Source organism: Centruroides vittatus, unplaced genomic scaffold (assembly GCF_030686945.1).
Source record: "Centruroides vittatus isolate TY-2023 unplaced genomic scaffold, ASM3068694v2 contig_231, whole genome shotgun sequence".
NCBI classification, from domain to species: Eukaryota; Metazoa; Arthropoda; class Arachnida; order Scorpiones; family Buthidae; genus Centruroides; species Centruroides vittatus.
The window spans coordinates 7,544-29,708 of NW_027121445.1; the positions used below are offsets into that span (position 1 = coordinate 7,544).

The 22,165-nt window shown below is 32.6% G+C and overlaps 1 protein-coding gene across 1 annotated transcript; it reads right to left on the minus strand.

The window, feature by feature from the left end:
- Positions 1-203: 203 nt before the first annotated feature.
- On the minus strand, positions 204-21,769 carry LOC136971075 (nuclear exosome regulator NRDE2). Its single transcript, XM_067265544.1, is given in 12 exon segments — positions 204-492; positions 3,027-3,098; positions 4,282-4,394; positions 10,535-10,656; positions 10,726-10,917; positions 11,647-12,796; positions 15,260-15,520; positions 15,944-16,553; positions 16,555-16,942; positions 17,015-17,194; positions 19,221-19,302; positions 21,603-21,769. Coding segments are annotated over 12 exon segments (3,477 nt in total). The 5' UTR covers positions 21,682-21,769; the 3' UTR covers positions 204-264.
- Between the last annotated feature and the right edge of the window lie 396 nt (positions 21,770-22,165).

Genomic DNA, 22,165 nt, shown 5'->3' on the forward strand with positions numbered 1-22,165 from the left:
CAGAATTGAAGAACCAATTCTTTTTATAGTATAAATTGTTCTATTGTTCCTGAAACCCATTATAAGTTCTTTGAGTGCATAAAGTTAAGGGTTAACAATACTTAATTAAGTACATAATCATTAAATAAATGAAAGTTTGTTATTTCCATGAGTATCAAGTTCAAAGTTTTGTAATTCAAATAAATTAAAGCATGATAAATACCTTATATAATTCTGTATAAAACATTTAATTATGTACAAATATTACAATAAATTTACACAATATCAAGTATCTGTTACCATCTCTTCAACTTTTTCTGTCATTTCCTGTGATGCTTCAGTTTTCTCTGCTGACGATTCTTCCAAATCTTTCAATTTAGTTTTCTGTCGATGCTCGAGTAGCATTTCTATCTCTTCGAGAGGCGTTCTTACTCTCAATCCTTTTTCCATCATGGTGTCCAGAATTTCTTGTATGTCTGTTGGAAAACACTTAATACCATCCATGTATATTACCTATACAAAATCAATATAAGAATAAATATCCAAGAAATAAACAAATATTAAATTCAACATATAAAAAAAAATTGATAATAACTAGACAGGGTAAATGTACTGTTTAAAGGTCTCAAAGAAGCATGAAAATACAGTACATTTCACAAATCATGGTCAAGCTTCTGTACTGTGCAGTAGCAACACCTAGTCGACAGTCTGTTAAGAAATTGTAAAACCACTACATTCTTTTAGTTTTCTCAAAACTAACAATGTTTAATGGTCAATTGTTATTCCTAACAAAGTAAGTACAATAAATAATCAAATCTTGAACAATTAGTTCAACAATCTTAACACCTTTTAGTGTTTAGTTTTATAAAAGTCAAATTTTCACTGTTAATAAATTATAAGACCACTAAATACTAAGAAATAACTTTTTTGTCCATTAATATATGACTGTTGCTCCATTTCTTCATTACACTTTAAATAGCCTGTTTGGCATTGATTCTGCCAATTTTTTCAGTAGATCATTGTCAATATTATTCTATTGGTGCATAATTTCACATTGAAGCTCTTGAACACTTGAAAATTTGCAAGTGTTTTGCATATAACTTCTGACTTAAAATTCCCCAAAAGTTTTCAAAAGGATTTAAGTCAGGACTTCTTGACAGCCAAGGTAAAATATTAATTTTCTTTGCCTTAAGCTAGTGTTGAGTTGTCTTTGAGTTATGGTAGGGAGCATTGTCTTGTTGATAGTACCACTTTCTTCCTGATCGAAATGGGAGCAAATGTTTCTCCAATAACACCTGATAATTTTTAGATTTTAATGTAATGCTAACTTTAACAGGAACAAGTTTAACATTATAACAGAAGGCTCCCTAAACCATGACAGAGCCTCCTCCGTTCATTTGTCTAATAAAAAAATTCCTTAAGTACCTTGCATAAATCATGCCAATATGCAATATTCCTATCTGGGCCATCAAAATTAAACTCCTTTTCATCTGAAAACACTACATTGTTCCATTCTTTGGTCCACAATATATACTTCTTCGCCCATTCTAATCTTGCTTGTTTATATACTTCAGTCAATTTGGGCTTATCCTTTAGTTTTATGTAACTTGCATTCTTGTAAATTTTTTCCTGATATTTTCTAAACATGTGAAACTTTTGCCCAAATTTCACACAAAATCTCTTGTTTACATGTTCTGTTGAGTTGCCAAACCAAAAACATGCCTATAATCATGCAAGGACTAATTTTTTTTCCAACCAACTCTCGTTCTGTACATAATTTTTCTTTTTTTATCCAAAACACGATGAATTGCTGTTTTGAACCTATTAAGACCAGCTATGGTCCCTTCTGAGTGACCAGCATCAGCATAATAATTTTTCTGAATTTTTTCTCCTCTCAGCATGGTGTTTAACCACAACCACTAAAAAATAACCTTAAGAAAACTGTTAAAATTAGTCATGTGACATCATAGAAAACTGACAATCATGTGGGTGATAGAAATTTATTCTAAAGGAAGGGATTAAACCATCTTCCACCTGGCAACCAGTATCTTTTTGTTACTCAGGTGGTTTGGATGTTACTGAGGATCTTTTGCAGAAAGAGTCCTGTAATTCCTGCAGCAGACAGAGACAACTTTTCAATTGGGTGATTCTTCAGGACAGAGAAGTACTGATGCACTAGAGTTGGTCTTTTGAAGGGAAAGACTTGTTGATCTTGGAGAAAAAGATGCTGTGTCCTTGGGAGCATGGGTTTTTATACGATTTCTCTCCTATTCCCATTGGCTATGTTCTTCCCTGTTCTGGTGATAGGAGCCAAATTCAGATTGCACAAAAGATGGACATCTTCTCTGCAATCTGAATTTGGACCCAACTCTCTTCAAAGTGTTTAATTACAACTTCCTCAAACAATGATTTGTAATTGTGAAAATATGATTTTTTCCTTCTTATTTATGGAATGCAGCTGTGACTAAAAAGTTTCAAGCTGTAATTTGAACACAATAAAGTGCTTTCTCTTTTGTTTTCCTTACATTTAACAGAGTGGGAGGTAGAAATCTCTTGTTTTAATTTCTCCCCTCTTATCTTTTAACTCACCCAACTTTCTCTTTTTAAACTATTCAAACAAAAAATAATTTACATTTCTATCTTTCTATGACAATAAGAGAAAGAAAATAAAAATAAAAAGTGAAAGTGAGCGGTTCAGACGTAATACTTGGATGCTGGGTGGCATTGCATGAAAGCAACTTTTGATTCTAGGCTCACATCCTGCTTTCCTGTTGTAACTTGCTGCATGGGACTCCCATTGTACGGAAGCTTGATATTTTGCTATTTTTCTTGAAGTGTCTTTGTGATTCAATTTCAGGCTAGATGTCAATATAAGTAGACTAGGGTTTTTATTGCCAGCATTATATTTTTATCACCACTTTAACAAAAATATTGCCATGTGGCGATTTTGGCACTATGCAGTACAACCTTGTACATTTGAACACCTATCCTTTAATTATAATCATCTTATATTAAGACTAACACAGAAATTAAATTTAAAAAATTACCTTTGACCAAGGGCACTGTTTAATAGCTTGATAGAAAACAGCTTTGGTTCTTTTCATATCACCTTGCTGCAACTGAAATTAACATTTTTAATACTTATTGTTATGAATTTAAGTGTTTTATTTTAAAAAAATATGATTTAAAACAGAGCTATGTAAGCTTAAGTGTTTAATAGCTTTTTCTTATAATAAAATCTCATTTTTCTCTACAGTTACATATCTAAAAGCTCGATTAACTTCATATAGAATTAAAATAATTTTGCATAATTACATTTTATCCCAGGATTATTTACATATTAACACTGTAATGACCATACAAAAAATTTTTGAGCCAATTCAATCTTTTTCTATATTCCACCAGAGACTGACAATACACAACATGAAGATAAAACAAATATTCTTTAAAATGATTGACAATACATTGCTAAAACACTCAATGCCAACCTTTCTTTGTAGGAATTGAGGTTCGTCACTTCAAACAAAACTAAAATGTTTTTTAATATCAAGCAAGGCTTAGTTGTATTTATAGATAAAACAAACTGTAGAGTCCTCTGGTGTAAAATCATATTCATATTGAAAAACATTTTAGTGTTGTTTGAAGTAACCGGTGTTGGAACTTACAAAGAAAGGTTGGCATTGAGTGTTTTACATGTATGTGTTTTTAGCAATATCTCCTCAGTCATTTTAAAGATTTATATTTTATCTTTGTGTTACATATTGTCAGTTTTTGGTGGAATATAGATAAAGGATTGAATTGGTCCAAAAAGGTTTTTGTATGGTCATTACAGTGTTAATATGTAAACTAATTTTAATTAAAGTATGAAATTTGGTCTGTAGATAGGTAGATACACACTCATGCTGTTGAATAATAATTATAAATTCCTAGAAGCATCTGCATGGTAAGTAAATGTTGCAGTCAAAATCCTACTCTAGATCAATCCATGCAACCAAAAAACCCTCTAAAATTTTACTGACTCGACATTTTGAGACTCCTGAACCCAAAAAAGTCAAAACACGGAAAATAAAATTTGTGAATGGATGTGTGCACACGTGTGTATCAGCATCTATTTTGTTTGATCTCTCAGGATAGGATAAGGAAACTTGTATATTAGGAACAACTTCTGTAATTTAATTAATTAAAATTAGCCCATTTCTAGCTAAAAAAATAACCTGTCTTTCAGATATACAAGTGTTCTCAAAATTTCTGGATAATTATATAAATTACTTTTCTAGTGAGTATATTTATTTGACAACTTACCTCAAATCTTATATACATTCTCCACAGCAAAACAGAATGGGACAGTTTTGACATTGTAGCAGCTTTTTCAAACAAAGAACGAATTTTCCAACACAAACCAGTTTCAGAAATACCTGTAAATTATACAAATCCATTAAAATACACGAGTTCACTCAATATATAATTACCACATGGAACAGGTGAAAGAATACAAAAACAAAATGGGGTGGCGCTGCTTGCTGCGAAGAGTGTTGGTGAACTTTTTTGTGAGCTTCTTTTGAATTTTAAAATTATGGAAAATATTGTGTTTTGGAATAATGGTGTTCGAGTTGTTGTTAATATTATAAGTGGGATTGAATTAAATTCTGGTCCTGTTGATCGTACTCTGCCGCATTCACAGATTCAATCATCGGTATCTACTGTAAAGTGGCATCGTTCTCCGAGCAAACCTTTCTTCAAGATGGCAAGAATGGAGGATTTTTTCTCTTCAAAGATAGACACAAGTAAGTCCATTCCTAGGGAGATTATTTCATATTTGGATGACTGATTTGATAGGCTATTTTCGACTCTAAACGAGGTTGTTACGAAGATTGACCGGTTGGTTAATTTACATAATGAACATGACCAATGATTAACTCAGTTTGAGGTTAAATTAGAAGAAATTTCCAAACTTAAAGACGACGCGCAGCGGAAAAATAGTTTGATTTTGCATTCTACAGACAAGGTGTCAAATGAAATGAGAAAGAAAAATATTTTGATTAAAGGTTTAACTGATGACAGTTCCGATTTGAATAGGAAAGTGCAAAACCTGTTTTCTAAACTGATAGGTGAATCAAAATCAATTCCAACGGTTAAGATAGTGAAATTTAACCGATCAGATACTGTATTGGTAGAATTACAGTCATTTTCAGAAAAGAAATTAATTTTTGGTAACATTAGAAAGATAAAGGCTAATGATGCATTGAAGAATATACAAATATTTGATGATTTATGTTGACATTCAAGACTGAGACGGAAAAAACTTCTGCCTTTTTTACACGATTATGGGCTGGAAGGCAGGAAAGTTCGACAGATGGCTGATGTTTTGCAAGTTGGTGTTGAGAGATATACTTACGACTTAGATAGAGGAGAATTATTAAAACTTGATTTTTTAGTGGAAAATCGAATGATAAATTCTCAAAATCTTCATTCTCCGATCCAAAGAAGTGTACTGTTGGATTGAAAGTTTCAACATGGAATTCTCAGGGTACCCTCCTAACTAATCTGAATGATAGTGATTTTGTTAAACATATTTCTGAAACTGATATTTTGGCACTAACCGAGACTTGGTCTACAGCTTCACCGTGTTCGAGAGTTAAAGGCCTTAACTGTAGATTAAAAGTTTTTGAGGTAATGACTACTAAAAGTTTTAGGAAGAGGTAGACCTTCGGGCGGGTTACTTCTAGGTATAAACGAAGACCTGGGGGAAGTAAACATGCTGCTGTCATGGCAACATATAATGGTTGTTAGAATGAAATTTAACTGGAGGCAAAATAAAGGGGTATGAGAAATGATAAGTTATATTAGCATATCTTCATATTCCTATCTTTAAAATTTTAATTGCAAAATTGGAAGATTTAATTTCTGATTATACTTCAGATTATGATCTTCTGTTGATGGGTGATTTTAATGCATGAATTGGCTTGACTTATTTCTCCAATGATCTGTGTCTTCATTAGGGATTGCAATTGCTGGATCCCTCATCTAGCAATCCAGCTGGATCCAGCACTTGTGCTGGATCCAGGCTGCGGATCCGCAAATACTCAATTAACTTTCTAAATAATTGCGAAAAAGTCTACGTCATCGCGTTGCCGCTTTGCTAACTACTAGACTGCTACTAATTACTTACTCACTACTTTACTAACACTAATAATTAAATTACTCATAAATAAACTATATCTTAATCCAATCCAGCAAAATTTAATAAAATAATAACGTATTCAATCGCTTTTAACAATCTTCCTCAGTTACGAAAAAATAACATTAACTATAGAACATAAAATGTGTTTGGAATAAATATAAAAAGAATAGTGCTTAATTACATCCCATTTTTTTAAAACAAGATACATAGATGTACTGCCAGGTCTGATAATTTTCATATTGTATACCAATGTAATCCCACTGTTTTCAAACTTTTAAGAAACGATAAAAAGAAAAGAGGATCGGAATTCAACAACAGGTTATATATTCGATGCCTTTACACAACCAACATTTCAATTCCAAGCTTGTTTATGTGGGTGCAACGATGTGCAGTTTAAAACAAAGGCTCAAGAGCACAAATATACAATCAGTAAGAACCTTGACAACACTGCACTGGCATCATACACAAGACAGAAGGATGTTAACTTCCAATGGGATCAAGCGGCAATTATAAAAACAACAACGAATAGGCAAACGGTCAAACATCTTGAGAGATTGGAAATCTGCAAGGCGCACATGACAACTGGTTGTATAAACCATAGAGATGCGGACTCATTGTCTACCATGTGGAGATCCTTTTACATTAATTAATGTTATTAACGGACAATGCTGGTTTCATTGATCTTATATACGAGGTGTTTTTTTTTAAACTGACGGTACTCAGAGACATCTGTAGAGCAATCTAACAACCGAACTGTTGCCAAATTTGGGAGAGTGACTAAGGACGACATGGGAAAGAGATTCCGCGAAGAAAAAAGTAGTACCCAAATTTTCTAGTAGGGGTGCATTTGGCGCTGTTTGTAGCAAAACAGCTAAGAATCTGCATAAAATCCAGCTGCAATTAACAAACACACGAATGAATAATCAGACAGAGGTTTCAGTGTAATAACGAAAGTTTAATTAATCAGCAAATAACCTTCTCTCTTCTTCAATGTGATCACCGTCCTGCTGGACAACTCATTGCATCCTGAACACCGTGTTCTCTATGGCCGAACGTAACATGTCCGCAGGAATGTTCATCACAGTTCGAGAAATGTTGTCCTTCAAAGTCATCAAGTTTGGGACACTACCAAGATAGACCTTGGACTTTAAGTAACCCCACAGGAAAAAGTAACATGGGGTTAGATCCGGGGAGCGAGGCGGCCATGCAAGTGGAAAAAAGCGACTGATGACCCTTTCTTCAGTGAAGTGCTGGTAGCTTTTTCGCTACAACAGCGCCAAATCCTCCTCTACCGGCGAATTTAGGTACTACTTTTTTCTTCGCGGAATCTCTTTTCCATGTCGTCCTTAGTCACTCTCCCAAATTTGGCGACAGTCCGGCTGCTAGATTGCTCTACAGATGTTTCTGAGTATCGTCAGTTAAAAAAAAAAAACACCTTGTATATATTTTTCCGCTATTTATTTTGTTTATTTATCTATATTTTGTCCGTTTGGACGTTTTCCGTTAATTTTTATATTTATTCCGAACACATTTTATGTTCTATATTTAATGTTCTACTTATTTTTTGTAACTGAGGAAGATCGTTAAAAACGATTGAAAACGTTATTATTTTATTAAATTTTGCTGGATTGATAAAGGTGTAGTTTATTTAACTTATTCTACTTCCAGTACATAGTTTTATATACTTATAAATAACTACAGACTAATATGTAGAGTCTATATATGAAAACTGGTAAGACTGATAGCCACTTAGCCACTGATTATCTGTCCTTACATTATTATAACATATTAATATAAATTAATCAGTAGAATTACCTTTGCTATTATTTAACTTAAAGATTACATTATAATTATAATCTAACTAAACATTTAAAGTTAATTATTTCTATCTCAAGTGTTAAACCGAACCAAAGTTAAGTTTACTACCTAAATGTGTAAGAAGTTTTACTGATTTATAGTGACCAGTCTAAATAATAAAAGCTTCTTAAGTATTTTTTAAAAATGTTTTATTTCAATTAAAAAACATAAGGATAGATAGACAGACAGATAATACTATTGCGCCAAAAATACATCCACGCTGGATCCAGCTGGAATGATTTCAATCCAGCAAAAATCCAGCTGGATTCAAAACACTGCTGGATTGCAATCCCTAGTTGTATGATACTGGTACTATTCATTGTGTCGGTTGTCCAATCCAGTCATTAGGGGGTGGCGCCTGACGGGTACTGTCTTCATATTGCCTCTCTAGCCTTTGTATTAATTCATTACATCCATGCCCTTTTGCTACTTCTCGCAGGTACTTCATTTCCTGTTCTAGTGTTTCCTGTGTCGAGCAGTGTGTGTGCGCCCTTTTGACCAGAGTCCTGAACGCCGCCATTTTGTATTGGTAAGGGTCACAAGAATCCGCTGGTATGTACGTCGGGAAATTAGAAGCCTTGTGGTATATGGAGGTAATTATGCTGTTTTCTCCTAATTCAATGCTCAGGTCCAGGAAATGTACGCTGTCTCGCTATGTTGCTCAAGCTCGACATTGAGGCCATATCGGTTGTCGTTAAACTGCTCTAAGAATACCTTGACGTGTATGTCCGTTCTCCATAGTACCATGATGTCATCCACATATCTTGTATATAAGCTTATGTTGTTGCCGTACAGTGGAATTATCCTCTCTTCCAGTTGCCGAATTACAAGCTCACAGACGTCGCCTGAGACCGCACTGCCCATGGGTCTGTGGATTCTGAGGAGCCGAAAATGTTCGCGTATGAACTTTGACAGCACCGGTTACAAGGTTTGCAAGAGGATTAAATGGTTTCACCCCAGTGTGTATAGGTGAATTGTAAACTGATTGTTTGGACTCTCAAATACAGTAATACCTCAGTTTTTGTTGACTTCGGTTATCGTCGGTTTCAGTTTTTGTCAATTTCCTCAGATTTCATTGGCATGCCAAAGTGACCTCGCTGCTAATTTTGCGAAAACAAAGGGCAACCCACATGTTTTCCGGTTCAGTGTGACATTATTTCTCGTTCTGTGAGCATTACCCCGCAATGGCCCACCAATGGCTAATGGTTCTGTTTCCTGAACACTGGGAGTTTGATCGTGAGTTCACGCTTCGCCAGGATGGGCTGGTCATGTGGAGTTTTCCGGGTTTTCTCCACGTCTGTATTGCCTGAATAGGAACCAGTTACCCTGAAACGGACCTCCCAGAAGGCATCATTCCCCGTGATACGACCATCATAAACTAATACAACTACTATTACATGACAATTACATCACACTTTACCACGAAGCAATATAGGTTAGAAGCTCATGTCCAACTAATTTCTACAAGACAAGACATTACACCCCACGTGTCTAGACAAACAATTCCATCGCTTTCAACTTAATGCTAATTATCTTATCTTTAATCTTAATGCTTTTATCTTTATGCTAATTAGTCTTTCATGTTAATTTCTTATTGCTTTTAGTATTTAACGCTATATTAATTCTCTATAAAATGTGTTTTTGGTATGTATTTTGGAGTGTCTAGAACGAATTAATTGGATTTACATTGATTCATATGGAAATAATTGCCTCGGTTTTCGTCGATTTCGGATTTCGTCAATTGTTTTCAGACGAATTAGCGATGAAAACCGAGGTATCACTGTATTCCCCATTAGTTTAGGTAGTCATAAGTATTTATTATTATTTTCTTTTATTAAAAAGCTGTATGCATTCTTCTCATTGTTTATTTTGTTAGAAAATATAAGAAAATAGATCTGTGTCTCATGTTTTGTTTTGTGTGTTGTCTATCAAACTTTATCTCACCGATAATGATAAAGAAATTCAAATTATAAGCATTCTTCCTCCTAAGCATGATTAACAAAAACAAATCATATGTCTTAATTAATCTACTTATATATATATATATTTTTCTTTACCTACACAGTATGTAAGCGTAAATGTGTGTTCTTTATCAATGCACACAAATTACCTGAAAATTAAGTAATAAATATTTTCATATCTTAAATAAAAAATATCAATATTTTAAACATATTTTTGTGTGATAGTCATATAGTTTTGTCTATGATACATTTGTTGTTTTTTAATCTTTCACTCCATTAACAATAACAGAGCCTTTTTCCATAGCCACTACAGGTTTGGCCAAGCCCACAAAAACAACTGAGCAGTAAGAGACAAACCACAACATATCCAGGACAGATTGCCCATAAAAATTCCTGGAGTTTTTTGGCCATTAAGAATCATTTCCAGGTTCTTGGAGTGACAGGCCAATGCCTTAACTTCCTCAGCCATCTGTTTGTTTACAATACTAAACAATAAATGCATGTATCTGTTCTTATATTATTAAAAATAAGTATAACAATTAAAAAGTATACTTACATAAGTTATCAAGCTGCTCTACATTACATAGTTTAAAATATCTCTTTAATTCAGCAATAATAGCAAACAACCATTGCATCAATGAAACTTTTGATTCTTGTTTTAAAATTTTGGTAAAATATCTGAAATATAAATGAAAATTGTGTAAGTTTTCTTATTTTCAAATATTAGAGATTTACTCTATATCATACCTTCGAAAATAATTGGCAATTCCAGATCCGACTTCTAAATCCAAAAATAACCATAAAAAATAGGGATTTTCGGGAAAAGTGTCGAGTGTTTTTGATAAAATTGGCCGGATTGTCTTCAGTGAAACAATTGCTATTGAAGAATGGAAGGTATACAACTGCAGATATGATGCAAATATCGCTTCTATTTCCTTTCTGATAATAAGAAAAAATATTCAGATATATTATATTGAATACCTTTAATTAGATTTCAAATTCACTAGAGAATAATTTGAAATCTAATTCAAGGACTCCAGTTTACAGGTATGCACCACTTAATGACAAGGATAATTCCAAGATAAACATTAACAAATCATCATAAAGTGTACTTAGACAAATGTTTATATGTTATTTAGTTTAGACTATAGTATAATGGTACATAATATGGTATAGACCAGTGCTGTCCAACCCACGGCCCGCGGGCCACAATCCGGCCTGATGTGACTTCCCGTGCGGCCCGCCAACTTTGGTTGAATATTCAAAACTTTCGTTAAGTAAAATTTCCAGCAGTAAAAATTCTAAAAAAATCCACATAAATACTGCAAGTTTCTGGTAGACAAACATAATTTGTGTTCACATTCAAAATACAGTAGAGACTCGTAAATCGGCACCCCGGTAATTTGAAAATATTTTTTTGTCTTGGCCCGCGAACTAAAATAAATTTACAAAACGGCCCAATCTTGATTTTGGTTGGACACCCCTGGTATAGACAAAGGCATGGTAATATACGGTTTGGTATAGACCACGATTAGGCAAACTACAGCCAGTGACACTGTTTTATGTGGTCTGCACACAATTTTAATAATTTTATTAATGTTAATTAATCTCATAGGACCTCAGTTAAGCGATGCATACCTGTATTTAAAAATACCTAAATATACTTACTCGTAGCAATTATCGTTGGATGAATTAGCTAATACTTTGATCATATTTTCATACAATTTTTCCGCAGCTGCGATTCCGCAAGTCAGATATTGAAAGTACGCAAAACACGAAATTCTTGTTGCTAAATCTGAAGGTTTCACTATTTCATCACTATTTTCTGTTATACTGTTTGCTTTTAATTCTATAATCCTCTGAAATCCACTTCGAGCCTTCAAAATTGTTGTCGCTGGAATTTCTGTTAAACTTTTTACACACTTAGATACATATGGATCATCCATTCCTAAGAAGCACAGCATGTAAAGTGACTTAGCCTTCTTTTCTTCTGCTACTTCTAATCTACCTATTCCGAAACTAACTACTGAGTGTATTCCTAATTGCAGCTCAACATATGTCTGTACAAATTTCCATAAACTAGCTTCATTTATCTGAAAAGTATTACTTAAAGAAATTGCTGTCTGAAAGACATTTTCTGACTCTTTAAATTTTCCATCCAACCATTCCAGTCTAGCATATTCTTGCCACAGATCTAAATTATTTCGATTTATTTCTTCCTTTAATAAATTTTTAATAAGTTTTTTAACTTTCTTCAACTCTTGCTTATAGTTTGATTTGTCAGCAGTGTTTTGAAGTTGTCTAATATTAAACTTGATCCAATGAAATGTCAAAAACTGGTTGTAGTCAAAAGAAAATAATTTAATGGACTGTTCAAATAATCTATTTATTAAAGATATAAATCTCTGTTGATTTGTTAGAAGCGTTAAATTAGCATGATAATCTGTACAACCAAATGAAGACATTTCATTATGTAAAAATGGATGTACTTCTGCCGGACTTTCGATAAATATTTGGTTTAAAAAGTCTTTATTGCAGTAAGGTGTCCTATTATAATCTTCAAATTTCACTCCTAGAAATCTAAGAAACTGAACAATCAACAGGAATTTCAGTTTTTCAGATTTTAAAGAAAACAACATATCACTGACATCATCAACCAGAATCGACCTATCCGGATCTTCACAGTCATCTTCCTTGTTTTCTAGATTTGGACTCCAAGGCAGCCAGTGATGCTGTTCACGCAAGTTCTCAAATTCAATCCATACTTGAGACTTTGAACTGGCATTTTCTAGAATTTCTTCTTCCTTCAAATTAATATCTAATAATAATAATAAGAAAACTGTTTTTTAAAATAAAGATAAATATATGTGAGTAAATATAAAATTTAAAACATGGCTGACAGTAATACATTTAATTCTTGTAAAAATATAATATAAAACAACGTTTTAACAAATTACTTTGTTTATGTTTATCATCCGTCGTTCGCTACCAGTCGACAAGTATTACCGTCGGCCATGTTTTGAATTTTATATTTACTCAAATTGAATTTTATGAAAAATTGGTGATAGCACCAGAGGATGGTTTTCACCTTTTTTGCATTTTATTACGGTGGTAGCAGCCTACAAAGAAAGGTCGCCTCCATGGATGTGAAGATGAGGACTTGTCGGCTGGTAGCGAACAACGGATGATAAACGTAAACGAAGTAATTTGTTAAAACGTTGTTTCATATATTTATTTTTACAAGAAATAAATATGTGTGTTAAAATTAATAATAATCTATTGATTATGTTTTATTAATAAATCAAGATACAGTAAGATCCCGCTTGACATGGGGGGGATGCATTCCTAAATGACAAAGTGCTAAACGAAACAGCTTTAAACAAGGTCATTTTAACATAGAGTAAATAGGGAAAGGGGAACATGCAATAGAAAATAAATAGATTTTACTTTAAGTTATTTTTATATTAATTTGCATAATAATATATGTTAAATAACACAAACATATGCACACAGAAATGTAAAGTTCATTCTTTGACGAAGGTCCTAGCTTTTCTGAGATTCTCGTTTTTTGTGATAAAGTCATGTAGCTTCATTTGTCACTTTTTTCCTTTCCTTAAGCAAATGTCGATAGCAGAAGATTGCATCCAAAACACCTCATTTTGCTTTTGCACTTTCAAAATCTGGATCATTCGCTACAATTTGATCAACAATTCAGTTATTGTTACCAAACTTTTACTAAAGAAATCTGTAGAGAAATTCTCTAGGTTCTTCATTTTCATGATCACTATTTTCCAGTTCTATATGAATTCCTTATTCTGCCAGTTCTTGAAGGTTATCGTTGATAAGGCTCTCACCAGAACCCTGCGGTAACTCCTCAATATCCTGCTCGTCTACATCTCCTAGTCCTGATGTATCAATTAGGTTGACAATGTGGTCAACCTAACGATACAGCGATAGATTCTTCTCATTGAGAATTCTTTGATACTTTCAGCCATAACTTCTTCCACATTCTGTTCATGCATTTATCAGTTCTTGTCAAGCAAAGTTGATATTGCCTATGGCATCCATGATGCTATATTTTTTTCCAAAATTGCAGAAAACAAACATAGATTTAAGGGAAGTACAGTGCTACAGCAAATTGCCACCTTTTTCTGACTGGTTTGTGTTTGTAAATAATTGTATTATATACAAATTGATAAATTGATGAAAAGCCTTGATAATTTGAATCAGTGTAAATTTTGAGCTTTTTTTTTTTTTAGACTTCGAGCAGACTGCATTATATCGAATCAGTGTTAAGCGGGGTCTTATTGTGATATAAAAGTTATTGTAAATTAATTAAATTCATTGATACTAAATGGAATTATTGCAGATGAAATTTAGTTTTTGGAAATTCCTTGCGATTTGATTTGAAAAGACTGCTTTTGGTGTTAAAATATGATTTCTGGACAATTCATCTAAGAATAACAACTTAAAGATATGCAGCCAGAAAATAGTCATGTGTTGTATATCTGTGACGGCAAGTAGCAATGAACATTGACGAAATGGTTGAGGTGCAGATCAGGCTTGGAATCTATTTTGTAATATACAGGTTCTAAGCTGGGTCCTAAGCTTGACTTTCACCAAATAGAACATGTTGAGAGATGAAAATTGTATTTCATATACTGTAAAATGCAGTCATTTCAACTGTAACATCAACTAAAAAAAATTCAAAATGAAAAATTAGTTGCAGGCCCTTTACATTCAACAGAAACACAATAGAGCTTATAACAGTTGACTGCAGTTGTGTTTGTGTTCCTATGACATGAGGACACACTAAGACTTCAACTTACATTTTGTATTGTCTTCAAATTACACTAGAATCTTGCTAATCTGTCCTTTTCTTGCACAGGGGAAAAACAGATAAGTATGAGTGCCTTGGATTACTGAGAGTGAATTAATCTAAAGCTTGCCTAATGGCAATGAATGATGTGATCTGTTCAGTACCAATTATTCTGAAGACAAGTGGAGAAATAATGCGGTATTGCACACTGACATGCACCGTGTACAGAATGAAGACAAGAAAACAATGTGTGACACAACTAACGTTCTCACAAAACAGAAATGTAGAAGAGATCACACTGGAGATATACTAGATAATTGACAGACTGGTTAGCAAGAATGTACTTTACATACTTTATATAATATCAACGATTAAAATCATTTTTTAAAATATATGTTAAATAAAATTTATGTTTACGTATTAGATTTATTATTATTGATTAAATTGTTTAAATTTAAATACCTATTAAGGATTCGTTTCTATGAATAGTTAATTTCTTCTCCGTAAAGACTTTATCCCACCCTGGAGCATTTTCTTCTCCAAACCGTGGTGCGCCACTATCCCAGAAAGGTTCAAAAAAAGTCTTGAGGTCCTCTTCTGTCGTTTCTTTGGGGAGAACTCTTGGACGAAACATATTAAACTCAATTAAGGCTTGAAACGTTGCTATAGCCTTTTCTGTATAACCACACTGATTTAAAAATGTACAGTACTGGAAGAAAATATCTGTATAAATCAAAGTTTAGTAATTATATTAATGATATATTTTTATTAATAGAAAAATTTACATAAAATATTTAACGTTTAAAATTAATCAAATCAAATATCTAACAATAAAAATACATTGGCCTCATTCAATAGCATGAAATGTTTTCATAAAAGCAGATTTCAACAAGATTTCATGTCATTGAATTGATTTATGTTTGACAGTAAATAATTCAACTGCAGGTACACAGTCTGCAACTGAATTATTTACCAACATATCCAGACAGACCACCCCTGAGAAATTCTGGGAAAGTTCATCTGGATTCAATCACAGATCCCAAACTTCCCTGTTAGTTTTATTTATGAATATTTTTAAAACTAAAATTTTAAGTGATTGTATAAAATTCATTTTATGTATTTTATCGAAATATGTATTAAACTCACCCAAAATGGTCTCTTCTAAATTCTTAGATGGCTGATGAGATTGAAATGTTCCTGACAAGATTTTATTTAATGTTCCGATGCATTTCGTATACAGTTTACAAGTCCGCGAGACTGTAAAATATGACAGGTGTGACTGGACGAAAAGTATGTACTGCTGCCAGAGATATGTATTATTAGGATGGTAGAACAATAACTGCTTCCATTCATTTAGAAGTTTATCTATTTCCCATAGATCTTGACAGATTTCAAGTTTCAAAATTGCAAGAGGTAAAGAATTCGGAATATGAGTTAATGCTTTTTCTATAATGGAAACTTTCTTTTCCAAGCATCCAATCCTTTGGGAGTGTTTCATCTGTTCTTTGCTAGTAACATCATCTTGAAAGGCAACAAAATCCATCCATTTTTGCTCATTGGTTGGATCTTCTCTTAAAGCTTTATTAAATTCTTCAGTTTTTGCATATAAATACTGATCTACAGCAGATCTGTAAGAGCTATCACTTAAATCACCACCACCACTTCCAGCTTCTTTACTAACTGGAGCTTTCCCTTGAATATATAATTCGGTGGCAGAATCATATATTCCGAGAGCATTTATTTTGTGTATTATCAATTTTAGAAGCAGTTTTTAATTCACTTATTGACAGTTCAATAGGAATATAAGGCTTGGCATCATGAGTATCAATTATTAATGGTTTTGATAAGTCTAAAATATCATTGTTTTGTAGCATTTCTGTTTTATTTTTCTTCCAATATCTTGCCAATTTCTTCTTCTTCCTCTTTAAAGAGTTAATAATCATTCTACTTTCTTCAAATTCTGTTAAACCAAGTGGAATTTTATTATCACTGAAATATGTTGCTGTATGTTTATGATAGAAAGTATTAAAAGCAAGATTTTGTTTGTCAGATTTGCAATCGATGCGATAAGCATGCTCGGGTGCGAGTCCAGTCTCCTCGATGAATATTTTCTTTGATAAAATTTCATAAACACTTTCTGCAGGCCTGAAAAGTAATTAAGTATTAAAAATAATTTTAGGTATTTATTACAGTTTACAATATAAATTTTATTCTAACCTTCCTCTTAAATCTTCTACCCTCGATGATTTTGTTCTCTTATGTTTCTTATGTTTCTTTTTAGATGAAGACTTTGACTCCTTCTTCGATTTTCGATACTTTGTTGTGAATTTTTCGGTCTCAGCTTCCTTAATATCACATTCTTCTTTCTTAATTTCATCTTCACTTATTTGAACAGTTCTAAAAGTATAAAAATGGTTACTTTAGATCTCAAAATGTCAACAAAACCATATAAATCAAATTAAAATAAGGCATAAAACCATTACTTAGTATAGATACAAATACTTGGATATTAATTAAATTCAGGCTTATCTTGTTCCTGTTATAAGTATTTTCTGCTAGACTATCATCAAGCTATAAAATTTTGTTTTAAATTCTTGAATTTGATACCTCAAGATGGTCCACTATTCTTTATTTATATCATGGTGTTATTGTATTAGTAAGCTTCATATATCAAATGTCACATATCTGTACAACACTCAAGATAAGGTTTAATGTAAATATAACAAATGGTGTAAGAAAAATAACTGATGTTTAATCAGTATATTTAAACCAGAATTTATAACATTTTTTCAGGTTATAATGCTAGTTTTCATTAAATTATTAATATAATTTAGCCTGAAAGTACACAATGGCAACAGATGTTAGTACAATAGAACCTCACTAACTTTCAGTTAAACCAAATGGGGAAAAAAGAAGCATGGATGTTCAGGTTCATTCTAGTCATTGCAACATGCATTTGTTCTTGACTGGAATGTCCAGTCAAGAACAAATGCATAGTACATTTAATAAGCTTTTACTGGAATGTCTGGCAACATAAAATGGTAGAAGCAAATGGCACTATGTTGGCATTTGCAGACTTATTTTGTCAAAATAACTCTGGGTGAATACGAATGCGTAGTAAAAATGATGTTAATATTATTATTATGGAGAAGCCTATATTGATTCATCAGAGCTCTCCATATCCACAGCTCAATGAGTGCAATATGCATTGGTCACCCAACCTTGAACTTGTTGAAGAATATCAGAACATGTAATAGTACATCATAGTTCACCAATGTGCTGTTTAATGCATACTAGAATGCTTCCTTTCTCTCATCAAAAGATTATTGTGCTTACCCTGCACCATCTGGAATACAGCGTGCTGTACATATACCTTCAAAATACATGAAAAATTTGTTATCGGAATAGAAAACAAAAATTAGACTTCCTTCCTGCATGATCATAAAAGAGGTTGAAATACCATATGTGAACAAAGTTTGCCAATTTAAAAAAAAAAAGAAAAAAATTTGTTTTCTGTAAGTCATCCTGATGTAGTACAACAGACTCATCCAACTAAGTGTATTGAGAAACCCCACATAAACATAAAAAATTCTAAAATCTAAAGCCAAAGCTGAAACAGATAACTTGTAAAATCGAAAACCATTTGCACTTTTCCAGAAAATGGGTTTAATGAATGAATACAAATGTTTTTGTTTTACTTTGTAAATCTGCCTCAGGTTTCAAATTACAAAATTCCAAATTCCCAAAGGCAATTTCAATTACTTTATAAACCTGAGACAGGTTTATAAAATAAACTGAACACATCTGCATATTCGTTCGTTAAACCCATTTGCTGGAAGTGTGAATGGTTTTGGTTTTACAACATAAAAAATACATCGGAAAGAAGAATTTCGGATAATTCGAAACACTTGCTAAAACCCAAATAGGATTTAACACTAATTAGTTTGTATTGGTAGGTGAGATTTACTACAAATTATTAAAAAAAAAATAGAATATTAAGTATCTGAAGCACAGTTCAGACTGTTTTCTCATTACATTAGTCAATTTATTTTTAATATGAATTAATCCAACATTCACAAACAGAAATACATGTAAATTCTTTATCAAATGATACAGTTAATTCTAATTGAGCTGTAATATAACTAATTAATTATTAAGACACTAAGTAATTTAAATTAGAGATAGTCTGATTAGAATCCATCTGTATCGTTTGATTATCAACATGTATTTGGTTGGTTTTATATTAAATTCTTTCTCTGTAATTCTGTGTAAAAATAGTTTAATTTGATCTAAATTATTTACTGCTATATGCAATAAGTCATTAAAAAGTAATAGGATTTACTGTACAATTATAGACAACCTTACTATTTGAAACTATTAATAAAATTATATTTTAACATCAAAAACATCAGACGAAACTTACTCTTGGCGAAATGATAATAAAGTTTCTTCACAGGCAGGAGTATAACTAGTGTTAACAAGCCAATCATTTCCTTGTTGTAAATCTATAAAAATTACAATCAAAATTAATATAATTTCAGGTATGTTAAAAAATATATGTTATAGCACTATTTCTTTATAAACATATTACTGTGTTTGTGATAAATAAATAGTCTCTGCTTAAAGCTGACCTATAATACCAAAATAATCAATCCTCTAACACAACAACTGAACGAAATCTCAGTTGATTTTTACCAAACTTAATAAAATTTAAATCAATGATTAAATTTTGAGGAAAATCCATTAAACATTTATGCAATTATTGGAAATAAACATGTAAAAATTCATTGCAATCTACATTTACTCTGTAGATGACAAAACAATGTTCTATTATGTCAAAATTTTAATGCTTTAGTCTATTGAAAAAAGATCAAAGTAAAAAAAAAAATGTACCCCAAAAAATTCCTCAAATTTTCTATCAGTTGATAAAAATTCCTCCATCTGGAAACTCTGAGTGGCATTGCATGCGTCACTTTCTGCTTTCCTATCTGAAGTCGCTGCATAATATCATGACATTGCTAGGTGTGCAAGATGAAATCCGTAAAATGGCAAGGTCTTGGTCACGGTCAGATATAACCATGCATTGATGCAGCCATGTTTATTAAAGTGTTTTATATATGTATCAGTTGTCACACTCATTACATAGAATATTTTCTCTCATAAATCAGGAAGAGGGTAACAGCAAACAGCTTATATTTAACTGTCATAAATTGAGTGCTCATAAATCCTGACTGCAATATATTTTACAACTTATAACAAAGCAGTAGTAAGTAGAATAAGGTGATGCTAAGACATTTTGTTTTATAATCCTATATACAGGTACTCCTCACTTTACGACCTATCTGCTTAACCACTCGCACTTACAACCAATTGAGTTTCGACCTGCAATTCGGGGAATCCCTTTTCTCAGCTTGAAGTGTCGGTCAGTGGCGAATGGTGACATGCGCACTAAGCATGCTATAATAGGCTTGCGCGTACTATAATAGTCTTTTTATGAATAAATTTGAAGTTTGTTGCATAAGTTTGAATTAAATTTGAAGTTTGTATAATTTTACAACGATCCTATATTCCCGGCGCAAGCTCTTCACTTATCGACCAACTTGCTTAATGATTTCTCTGAACGAAACTCGGTCGTAAAATGAAGAGTACCTGTACCAGTACACACTGATTAATGACGAGAATATGTTCCGAAAATACATCGTTAAGCAAGCATCATAGAATGTACTTAGACAAACCTTACATAGTGTAGTCTATTACTCATACATCTCTATATATAACATAGAAATAAGTATTTATGTATCTAAACATAAAAAAAAAAAAAAAAAAAAAAAAAAAAAAATACAAGATACTACAGATTTTTCAATTCTGTTATAATCTGATGGAATCTATCATTAAGCAAAATGTCGTTAAGTGGCACAATTTGAGGTATGATATGAATTTCAAACAAGTGGTTTTCCATTCCCATATGAGCAAAAAACTCAAAGAAACCATACCTGTATATGCAACCCTTGCTATTACTTGCCTCGTGGAACACGTAGGCACATGCTTCAGTGCTCACTATCACTCGCATCCCGGTGCCCACCGCACCTCCCTAGAACTATATAATATCAAGTACGCCACAATCAGTCAAGTGAGCCGCTCAAAGCTAGCAAAGTAACGCATGCCAAATAGTTAAACTCAATAGTCTTGGCGGAGAAATGCAACTCGCAATCGCATCCAACCCAAAAGTACACCAATTTCAGGGGTTGTATCTCACAAAGAGTCATATATATATATATAGAGGAATAGTTCCTTTGACTTTTATGCTTCTACGGGTATGTTCTACCACTGTAAGGCCCCAACAGTCTCATTCAGAGGTGTAATTATACTAATTTAATGTATAAAATAAGAATATTTTGTGGGATGATAAAGTGTGCAATTGATATATTAAAATACAAGCAGAGTATTGTATAATGTGAATATTTATTAATAAAACTGGCGGATATAAACAATCGCGCTCCATCCAGGAACACGTCATGGCCGAGACGAATAAGTAGTCACGTGACACGTTTCGTACGCGTCCGCCGTCCAATGTGCCGCTCCGCGACGAAAACAAGCTTGAGCAATTGCGTTTCCAAACGGTGCACACTTGATTAGTATTCCTACAACTTTTTGTTTATAGCATATTTTATATGGACCATTCCCAAAAAATTATACGTGTTTTGGAAGTTATCTAGTCAAATTAGTTTAGAATCGAAGAAAACCTTTCAAACAGCCGTACCCCCTAAACTGCACAAGTGCTAGGTTATCTTTATTAAAAACTTACTTTCACACTTATTTTCGGGAACAGTGCCGCTATAGGCTGGAAACAAAGCGGAAGAATGAGAGTTCCCTGGTTCGGACATATTTACAAATATCTAAAATATTAAATGATAAAAATAACGTTAATCAAGCCGCCATTTTGTACTCTCGTCGACGGACTTCATCGAAGTCAATGTTGCCAGATTGTAAAGTCTCCTTAAATTAATGTATTTTATCAAAAATTCTCCACAATATAATGTGTAACATTTTAATAATATTCAATACCGATAACTTTTAATTAAAATGTCTTTTGAAGAGTTTTCTAAAATTGAGATATTTATTGAAATTTTATAAACATGGAAGACACCTATTGAAATATACAATAGTTGTGAGAAGTAAAAATATATATCGTAAACTGTATTTTCAGTTTACAATACAGCAGAGCGTCGTTTATCCGAATCAATTGGGGGACTGGGGTTGTTCGGATAACCGATTATGTACAAAAAATATATTAACCTATCCGATGTTGAAATTTTTCTCCGTTGCGTGTCGCTTCATATTGAATTTTCGTCGATTTTAAGCCTAACG